Source organism: Nestor notabilis, unplaced genomic scaffold, assembly GCF_000696875.1.
Source record: "Nestor notabilis isolate BGI_N333 unplaced genomic scaffold, ASM69687v1 scaffold16157, whole genome shotgun sequence".
Lineage (NCBI taxonomy): Eukaryota > Metazoa > Chordata > Aves > Psittaciformes > Psittacidae > Nestor > Nestor notabilis.
In genome coordinates, this window is record NW_009935273.1 from 66,210 (window position 1) to 76,723 (window position 10,514).

Genomic DNA, 10,514 nt, shown 5'->3' on the forward strand with positions numbered 1-10,514 from the left:
TACAATTTCCACAGAAGTTCCATGGAACTAGAATCAGGAAGGAAAACTGGTATACCTCCTTTCCAGTTTTAATTTCTTCATAAGGAAAAGGATACAATGACACTAGATGTCTGCCTAGTACTGAGAAAAGTAAACAAGGTGTTAGGAAAATTTTAAAAACAGTTTCTTACCACTGCCACCATTTCAGCTGCAGTTCCTCTTGAGCATCTGATTATAGGAATAGCTCCTAGTAAAAGATACATTGACTTCTGCATGTATTATAATTTTCAGATTTTAAGTTAGTGTACTTTCACATTTTTTGTGATATACTGAGATGAAATTTTTCAAGTGGACAATACAAGCTTACATTAAATTTGTCTTTTGCAGTATTTATCCATGAAATAAAAAATACGGAATAGAAATATTAGATAAAGTTTTACAAAAGTAAGTGAATACCTCATACAGGAATTTATGAGAGGTATACTGTGCACTAGAAAGACAGCTGGTGTGCTGTGGAGGGGACAAACTATTTCATATAGAAGCATTTAGTTTCAAAAGGTTGAAAGTCCCATGAAAATTATAATAATAATTCCTATTACACATCACAATACGTCAGTTACAACTCACTGCAGTGTAAGATTAGTTTCACAAGCACGTTTTTCACCGGCTTTCAGGTTTCAAAATTTTTAACTACCATTTCTCACAACTCACATATAAATACAAAAATTCTAATACCATAGAGTTTAAGTGACTGAGTAAAAGAAATTTACTTTGTACCATATTAACACTTGAAAGAACTCAATAGGTCCAAGGGAACCTCCCTTGAACAGACTGCTCTATAGTGATCCCCAGCTCCCCATGTAGAAATGCTATCTCAGATTGACTGATCTCAGTGAGAACCTGTATTAAATGTCATCACTGTGAAAAATGTATGAGCTAAGTATCAAAAAACTCACAACGAAAATAACTAAATTAAAAAAATAAGTAAATTCAATATATCTTCCTATTCTTCCAGTTATTTCACTTAGATCTTTGCAGAGTTTATGTAAGCTTTTTTCTTTTTTTCTCTTTTTTTGTGTTATTTGCTGTTTGGGTTGGGTTTGGTTTTTTTTTTGAGAGCTACAAATCTAAAATCCAGTCTTAAAGCACTACTAATCTTCACTGTGAACTAGGATTTTGTTAGAACAGTGAATCCAAACCTTTGCATTTCAGTATTCTTTTCCTATTGATACTGAAGACTAAGACTCGACTCCCAGGCAGGACAGACTTTATTGTCTTTTGCAGTGATGTATAGCAAGATCATTAACTCACCCCATTAACTACTGAGAATTCTGTCACAGATCTAATTCGGCTTTTCCCTTGCTGTATCTTATTGAACACAGATCTTTTTTAAAAGGAAAGCATTTGGAAAACATGCTAAAATTTGAAAACTTACCGAGTGTAACAAAAAAACAGAAGAGACTATCAACAATAGTGTCCATTATATTTTCCATTTCTGTGTCTGTTATATCTGGTCGGTTAATTGCTAAAACAGTGTGGAAAAGAGATAAGAATGTGGTTAAAGACGCTCACGCCACTTTAATATGAGAAAGCAATCCTCTTCTTACCTAATGGCTGTTAATAGCCAACAGCTTTTATTGCAGAGATCAAATCATGAAATGGCCCTCTTTAAGAAAAAAAATGGGAGAACTTAATTGTTGCTCACTGTACAAGGCCAAACACTACACAGTCTTTTCCAATGATCTCTGACAATGCATACTGTAAGTTCTGGATTGTGTCAGTATCGTATTATTAAAAACCTCCTGGAAAACCACATTACGGAACAGAAATGGCCGTCTACTTGGAAACCATTCTTCAGATATAGCATCCTCAATAATTACTTGTATAATTTAAAGAGAATTACAATAAGCAGATATCTATACTGAAAGGTTCTAAATGCCACCACTTGTAATGGAGATTCCTCTTCCTTCTTTACTTTTTTTAAAAATAATTTACAGTCAGTCTCTAACTTAGGGATAATTCCCAAGTTTTAAAACATTTCACACTACCAATGGAATGATCTCCTTCATGCATTTAGGTCAGAAAGAGAGACATGTAGCTACATTTCTATTAAATAATTAACACTGATAGGAATATAATAGCCAACAGGAAACATCAAACCTAATCTTATCAGAAGTCCCAACTCAAGCACTATCTCTGAAGTCACGTCATAAATCCCATCCTTGTTCGTTTTACTTTATCTTTAAAATTTTCTCACATACCTACCTGTCATATATTACTCCTTCAAAAACGAACTTCAGAGCTCTGAACATTAAGCCTTCCATTCTAAACTTATACATGGCTAGCTACGATCATTCTTTAACTTTAAAGGTGCGTTTTCCCATCCTGCTTTGTCCTCTAAGAACTTCAGACAGATGAGTTGTATTAGCAATTTTTATTAGCAGCTATTCTTAGCAAGACAAACTTTTTAGTATGCTGCTGGGATGCAGCAACAGACATGGCCCTGTTGGCATTTTTTTTTTCATTCTGAGTTCATGTTTCTGAAGTATCAGCACCCGGAAAGACAGCCTGTTCCCAGGATCTGTATTCTCCTATAATTCCTAAAGCTTTGAAACAACTGGGATTATGATTCTGTAGTTATCTCCAACTAATGGTCTCCAAGTATATAAGGGGAAATAATCTTGGTTTTAGTCCTTTGCCTTTCTCATTTTTAAAACTTAATTCTCTCCCTATTATCACGTTTAATATACTCATTTATGATGTTCCAGTAATCTACATACCGTTGGTGTCTTCTAATTTTGTGTAACATGCACATTTTATGAGCACATTCCTTTTTTTTTTTTGTACCACAGCAATCAACACAAATATTCAATATTACTGCTGTATAGGTCAACTTTCGAGAAACTCCATTAATAATCCTTCAGTAAAATGTTCTATTGTGTTTTCTATATATTCCTCTCTCTCCTCTGTAACAAGTTTATGGGGATGCATCGATTACAGGAAAGTAAGCTTAGATCTCCTACATTTTCTTGTTGTTTTACAAAATCGATCCATATTTGGTAAAGAAGCATTCAAAAAGCACCAATCAGGATGCCAAAACCATTGACTTTATACCAACGCTATCTGTGTACTCGTCCCTCTACACAGTCCTAGAAAAACAGAACCACAGAAAGCCTGAGGGATTATCTAGTCAGTCCTCTTACCCAAAGATGAGTTAAACCCCTGTTATTTCTGTATCTAAACTAATTCCCAAAGCCTCCCACTCACAAAAATGCCACAGCATTTATAGGTACTCTATTCTAATATTTCACTATCTTTTAGGTTAGAAAGCGCTCTTAATATCTGAGCAGAAACTTTCTTGTTGCAATTTAACCTCTTCACTTCTTGTCCATTACTACATGGACAGAGAGAATGTGTTGCCTCCTTTCTGTCTGTGAAAGCCTTTTACGCAATTGAAACATGTTATCATGCTTATTTGTCCTGATATTGCCTCTCTGTAAATGCAGTCATACAGCCAAGAAATTGGGAAACTGGAAATTAGCCTTTTCTGTCATATTTGTTCTTAGTTCACCCCTTCAGCTACATGCGTGGCCACACATGGCAGTGCTGTTGCAAAAACAGTAGCTGTCTTTCCTCACCATCAGATTTACACTGACTTGTGCAGATTATGAAACTATATACAGACTGGCAGTTTCCTGCCAGGGTTACTCTCCAAAGGCGAAAGAAGACCACTTCTTCGCCCCTGCACTCCTATTGCCTCACACAGTGTTCTAATGGAAAATTAATCATTCTCTGTGGGAGATTAGATTTCTGTTTGATCAGCTTATGGAAACAGCCCACTTCTAGACTGATTTAAATATAGTGTGAAACCACCTGTTGTGTGGCAAATTTTAGTGGCCCAAGAGTGGAAAACAAACCGCACAGAAACATACAAAACATTTTCTGTCATTTAAGTTCGAATTCCTTGTCAGCTAGCAGGTATCTTATGAGAGCTGCTCAAATATCTTTACATACACACAAACACATCACAAAACAATTATTACTGAAACCCTTAACAGCAGGCTTTAGTGGAAAAAAAAAAAAAAAAGTCTGCTTTTCAAACAAAAATGCCCTTCAGAAGAGGTTTTTTTTCTCTTCTGTGAGACAGAACTCAGTATTACAGATCCGGTTTTAAAGAAAGGTACCAGCTCCGGGAATCTGTCAAGAAAGGAGAAAAATCTTACCAGGCATATGGAAAATTCTCATCTATACCTGGTTGCTAGTGAGTATTCTGTGCATCTAAATAAATCAGGAATTAACTGTGTAACCCTGTGTATAGACACTGTGATTACACTAAAGTAATGAGGAGCTGCTGCTAGAAAAGGGCTGTCTTGCCTCTGACACAATTCTGCTTCTTCCCTTGCGCTGGATTTGCAGATTACACAAATAAGCTGGTATTTTCTAAGAAATGAGACAACTGAACAAACATTCTGCAGCCCCAACACTGCTAGTTCTGATGTAAAAGTAGGAGAAGATGAGGGAAACTACGCCCGGGGCAGCAAGACAACTCACCCTGTAATAGCTAGCCATTTGAGCTAGAGGCGAAGGAGAGGTAGAGTGGTAGTTCTCTGTTGATTTAGCATACTGAATGGGTCAGAGGAACACAAAAAAAAGGGATGAAACCCATGTTGACTTGAGCTGCCATAGCACCACCACAGATGTAGAGGTAACTGACCTATGGCAGACACTTGTTTTCCCTGCTAGGTTCCAGAAGACGTCCAACAGAAGTCCCAAGAAGAGAAAAAAAAAAAGCTTCCATGAGGCTGACTTCACTTGCAACTCAAAGACTTCAGGAAAAAGCTGACATGTTTGGCTCTCATGCTTGCAGAAGCAATCAGCATTTATTTCCTAAAAAGTTCTTTCCCAGATTCTTCTCTGTGCTACTCTAGCCCCTGATCCTAACCATCTCCCCTGCACACTACCACATTTTCATGTCTTGAGTAAGAAAAGGAGATACTGACTGGTCACTCTCTAAAAGATACAAGAAACTCTATCAGTTAAAGTCATTTACTGTTCTTTACTGTGAGGGTGGTGAGGCACTGGAATGGGTTGCCCAAGGAGGTTGTGAATACTTCAACCCTGGCGGTGTTCAAGGCCAGGCTGGATGGAGTCTTGGGTGACATGGTTTAGTGTGAGGTGTCTCTGCCCACGGCAGAGGGGTTGGAACTAGATTATCTTAAGGTCTTTTCCTACCCTAACTGTTCTATGATTCTATGATCTTTCTTGCTTTGTATTCCTTACAGAAACTTTCTAACTGACCATTCACACAGAAACAAAACACGTAATTACTTAAGAACTGCAGAAGGGATCATGACTAAATAGTGGTGCCCAAACACAGCAGGCACCCGCAGCGTCTATCTACATGTATAAACAATGCAAAATTTTTCCTCTATTACTTCATGTATAAAAAGGCCTATTACCCATTTTATATCTGTACTGCAGTTTTGCTTGACTAAATTTGTTATTTAAAGACACATAGTATTTTTCAGTATTACAACAGCTGTGTTGTAAAGATGCTGAAATTAATATCTAAGAACTGCTTCCTTTATGACTTTAAACTTCATCTAGCAGATAATCCTGACTTCTGAGCAGATCAAAGCAAAATAAAACCAAAGAATCATAGAATGGTTTGGGCTGGAAAGGACCTTAAGATCGTCTAGTTCAACCCCCCCGCCATGGGCAGGGGCACCTCGCACTAAAACACGTTGCCCAGGGCTCTGTCCAACCTGGCCTTGAACACCGCCAGGGGTGGAGCATTGCTTGGTATTAGCTACTACTTAAAGAGTAAATTTCAGTATTATACATTTCAGGATAATTTTTATACAAATTTTACTTACCACGATAGGAAACGAGTTCTTTGTTTTGGTTACACAATACAAACATGTCATCTTCTAAAGTAATAAAATTAAGATACTGATCAAACACCTAGAAATCAAGGAATAATGGTCAGAACAGCCCAAAGTGAAGCATAAAAAAAACCCCTCTATGGTTTATTGCTACTTCTTTTTAAGCATTTTATAGAACTACCTATTAAAATAAAGAAATTAAAGATATCATGTACGAATTAAAAAGCCCATGCAAGGATGGAGTGATAACACAAAACATTAGAGCACCTGAAAAGTGCTAAAAGAAAACAGTACAAGTATTTCTGTGGACAAATTTTTAGTAGCCAAGCATCACTGAAAAAAACACATATGGAGGACATCATAAAATTACAGGTTTATTTTTTATTAATATGAAGGACAACATAAACAGGGCTGAGCTCTCAGGTAGGATCAAGGAAAGAGGGCAATATCTAAACAATGAGAGATTACAGCCCACCAATTCTAGTTTTTCTGTAGCATACCTGTATATTCAGGAAAAAAATTAAACCTCACTATAGCATGGGACATCACAACCGTAAAAAAAATTTAAGAGGATTAGTTCACAGTGCTACACCAATTTACTCCTGCTGGAGAACTCAGGTTTAAATAAGACTAGCAGTTTTCATTTCATTTCACTTCACAAGAGTTTCTTTCTCTCATGCCAGTAGTACTCCCTAACAGGAGTGAGAACACAGGTGAATGTATTTAAGTACATGTGAAAGAAATCAGTTAATAATTTACAGGTTTTGGTACAGACAATGAACAAAAATAAGAGGGTAAATATCTGATACCTGCCTTTAAATCATAAAGGTGCAGGAGTGTACTGAGCAACAGTGTGAATGTATGAAACATCCACCTCTACAGTACACTGCCTAATAAAATGACAACTGCACTAATACTGCACTTTTAGTGCGTTTAGGAGCTAAAAACTCCATCCCATTATATATACACTGGATGCAATCATTGAGCTGATGAGATAGGAATACTCTAACCACTCTATTTCCCCTCATCATTTCGCATAGAGGTCTTGGAGCACTTGAACTTTTGACTAAGCTGAAGTACGGTACTAAGCTGCATTACTGAGATGACTGTAGATTCCCTTTGTAACCCAGTAAATCTATGCCTAACATTGAACCTACCCAAACGTTTATTTTGTTCATGATTCAGTCAGAAAAGCTGTGTATAGCACTGAAGTGGCCACGCAAGAATGCGAAAACACCTGCAATGGTAGTATCTTTAACATTAGAGACTGGGGGATTTTCTTACCTTAGCCACTTGAGTTACTGCATTAGCACCTATGGCAGCATTTGCAATATCTTCCAGTTTACTTCTTGAAATGGCAGAAATAAAGTTTAAATAATAAGATTCATAAAGCTGGTTTCGAAGATCCTAAATGAAAGGAAAAACACAAGCTTTTTCCTGGATAAATACTAATATATGTCTGACTAATTAAAAAACATTCACACTTTTACTATGTGATGTTTCAATTAACCACAGTTGGATAAATTTTTGGAAGCGTTTAGCTTTCTGTTCATACAGCCCTGTATGTCATGTTTTCACTACACAACTAAACATAACCAACCTAGCACAGAACTGCAAAAAACAGGAAATGAAATTTAAGCTGCCAGACAGCAACTACTATTCCGTAACTTACCACTGACCAAAAATCCCCTTTCCTCTTTTCCCTTCCCAGAGAATGTGAAAAGCTGAGGTTAGCCTAGTCCAAGCCTCCCGCTCAAAGCAGAGTCAAATAAAGCAGGTGGCTCAGGATTGTGTCCGGTCAAGTTTTGAACATCTCCATGGATGGAGACTCCACAAACTCTCCCGGCAATTTTTTCCAGCATTTGCCACTCTCATTAAAACAGCTTTTTCTTATGTCTGAATGGAATTGCCTGTATGTCAATTTATGCCCACTTCCTATTGTCTTTTCACTCCCAGAAGTCTCTCTCTGAAAGAGAAGACGTACTTACCTTTCTACTTTCTGGGAAGTTGAAGTTTTGTGTGTAAAAGTTATGGGTAACATTGTTTGACAAATATAAGCTAATACATAAAAAACGCAAGAAATGGTGTTCAGACATGCACAAGGAATAGATACAACACAGTCACACGCCAGTGAGTGCAGGAGTATGCCACATGCTCTGTTGTGTCCGCTCATTTGAAACATTAAGAACGCAAGTTACCTGGCACATTCTGTCAATATTTTCTTCTGTTGGCATTACAAAGTAAACAGCTGGAACATCTGGAATAGCATCCCGATCTGAATGCAAAAGCCTGAAAGGAAGAAAAAGTACATCTTTAACATGTTCCTCCTCTGATTTGTGTAAAATTATAAAAGTTAAAGAAATTATTTGCACAGACACATTTAATTTCTCCCTACATTTACCTAGAATTTTTTGCAAGGACACGAAAAAAATAGCAAAAATCATACTTGTATTTTCTTTGGCTCAATAGATGTCAATAGAAACATCCACTAATAGATGTCTCCAAAGTTTATTCAAAGCTTGAGGAAAGGCTTCATAAATCTTCAAAAATAGATGAATCCATTCAGAGGAAGGTAAAATACCACATCCACAAAGTTCATATACCAATTATAAATTCTTGACATGAAAACAAAATACCTGCATATCTCATAGTACTAAACTTGCCTTTCCCGCTTCTCACATTTCTCTCGCATTTCTGCTGATATGTCAACATGTTAAACTGTGTTTCCACTTCTAGCCTTCACTTAGGAAGTACAATGAACTAAATAAATGTAATCTGGAGAAAATGAAATTGAAAATCTCTTACAACAATACTTTAAGATTCCATCTGTTTGACAAGAGACAATTAAACTCTACGTGTAAAAAGAGAGGCAGAGAACATGCACAGTCCCATGAAACAGTTTGTGCCAAAACAGTTGTTACATATATGAATACAGAGGGATTTGTACAGACAGATTCAAAAAAATACCTATTGGATAATTTTTATTTTTGAAGAGGGGCTTCCTGTACTTAGTAAGAAATCCTGTTGATCAATGTATGGAATCATCTCTCCACTCCCTGATTCTGAATAACACCATCAGATTTTAGGAACAAATCAGGATATAATCTTTATTTCAGTAGTTATTCATTGAATGATTTTCAGTGTTCATGATTTTAGGAAATATTAAATTAAGTTCTTTTTAGGGGAAAAAAAGAAATCCCAATTTTTTAAAAGTACTTACAGATGCAAAGTGATCCCCATATCTCTCAGCTCTTTCACTGACAGCAAAGGTGAGATTATATCTTGGCCGAATCTGTCATAAATGAGAACCTGAAAAAGATACGCATCTTCTTACAAAGTGCTGTAAAAACTGGATACTGCAGAATATGGGATACAGTGGATATAGGCATTCCAGTTTAAGGAACTACTACTCTAACCTAAGATGTTCTAAGCATTTACCAATTAACAATTAATTTGTCATGGACTTCCATGTATGCTTACTAATAAATAACTTTAAAAAAGAGTGATGAGAAACTCAGTGATAAAGGGGAAATAATCACTTCCGTGTCCTGAAAAACGTCAAACAGGAATTTGCTGTCAGAAATGTGTTACCGTAAGGGCAGAACTTCTCTGACTTCGTTTGGGAGAAACAAAGGAAGAAACAGAGAGAGGAAGAAAAGGAACTAGTGAAAAAGGCAACAGAATAGATGAAAAGACAGAATATATGCTTTGTGTGAGCAAAAACTCACACATTACAAGGTTGTTACTTTTTTAAAGCTAACAAAGACGGCTTGAGCTCAGCTTGTTCTAAATTTAAGGCTATCAACTGTTCTTCCCTTTCTGTGGGCTTTTTTGTGACTCTGTGAGTTCACCTGTAAGGTATCATGCAATGAGAAATACACCTAAGTATATTTCAAAAATACCCTCATTAAAATATTGCCTACATGGTCAGTCACTGGGTCTTTAAGCAGCCAGTATCTCAAATATGTATTTCTCTAAGCAATTCTGATACTCAATTCTGTATATTCATAACATATGAAGATTTTGTAAAAGTTCGTAATATAGAGAAGATGCTTGAGTTAGATAAAATTTGAAAATCTGAACTTTTTTTTGAACACTATAAAATTCTCCTATTCAAATAGTTCTTACCTTCCATACTGGTTCTCCTGTGCTGTTTTTAACGGGAGGAACATTGAAGTTCAGCATACGTTTCAAAGCCACTGGAAAATAAAGCAGAATAATGCTTTATCATCCATACACTTCAACAACAGAGATTAAACACATTAGCAAGATTTTATTACACATATCCTTTGAGAAGAAAGCCATCATAAAATATAAATGTAAAAGTCGCGTTTCATTATTTTTCTCCTTCATGTGATGAGAAATATTTTCTAAGAGGATTCACTCCATGTTTGACTCCAAAGTGACACAAAGGCCTCAGAGAAACTGTTGGTGAACAGTAAGGCAAAGAAAGCATTGGGTACCTCGGCCTTATTTGTGTCCACCACCACTGAATGACCAGCTCCATTTAGCAATGATCCAACATTTTTCCTTATTCATATTTTTGCTACTAATGTCACAACAGAAGGTCTTCTCATTGCTCTTGACATATGCTGCAGGTCTCAACTTCAGCTGAACTTTGTCTTTCCTAACACCATCCATCCATGCCCA

At 36.5% G+C, this 10,514-nt stretch overlaps 1 protein-coding gene across 2 annotated transcripts in view; it reads right to left on the reverse strand.

Annotated features, from left to right (window-relative positions):
- Positions 1-10,060, reverse strand: part of SCFD1 (sec1 family domain containing 1) — a 46,036-nt gene extending 35,976 nt beyond the window's left edge. Inside the window, exons 1-7 of one of the 2 annotated variants that reach the window (XM_010017768.1) lie at positions 9,993-10,060; positions 9,085-9,173; positions 8,063-8,153; positions 7,149-7,271; positions 5,856-5,943; positions 1,415-1,504; positions 171-226 (exon numbers count right to left, since the gene is read on the reverse strand). In XM_010017768.1, coding sequence (XP_010016070.1) covers positions 171-226; positions 1,415-1,504; positions 5,856-5,943; positions 7,149-7,271; positions 8,063-8,153; positions 9,085-9,173; positions 9,993-10,049 — 594 coding nt within the window. In that variant the 5' untranslated portion in view covers positions 10,050-10,060. The remainder of the gene's footprint in view (positions 1-170; positions 227-1,414; positions 1,505-5,855; positions 5,944-7,148; positions 7,272-8,062; positions 8,154-9,084; positions 9,174-9,992) is intronic. The other variant, XM_010017769.1, reaches the window with a different exon arrangement.
- Between the last annotated feature and the right edge of the window lie 454 nt (positions 10,061-10,514).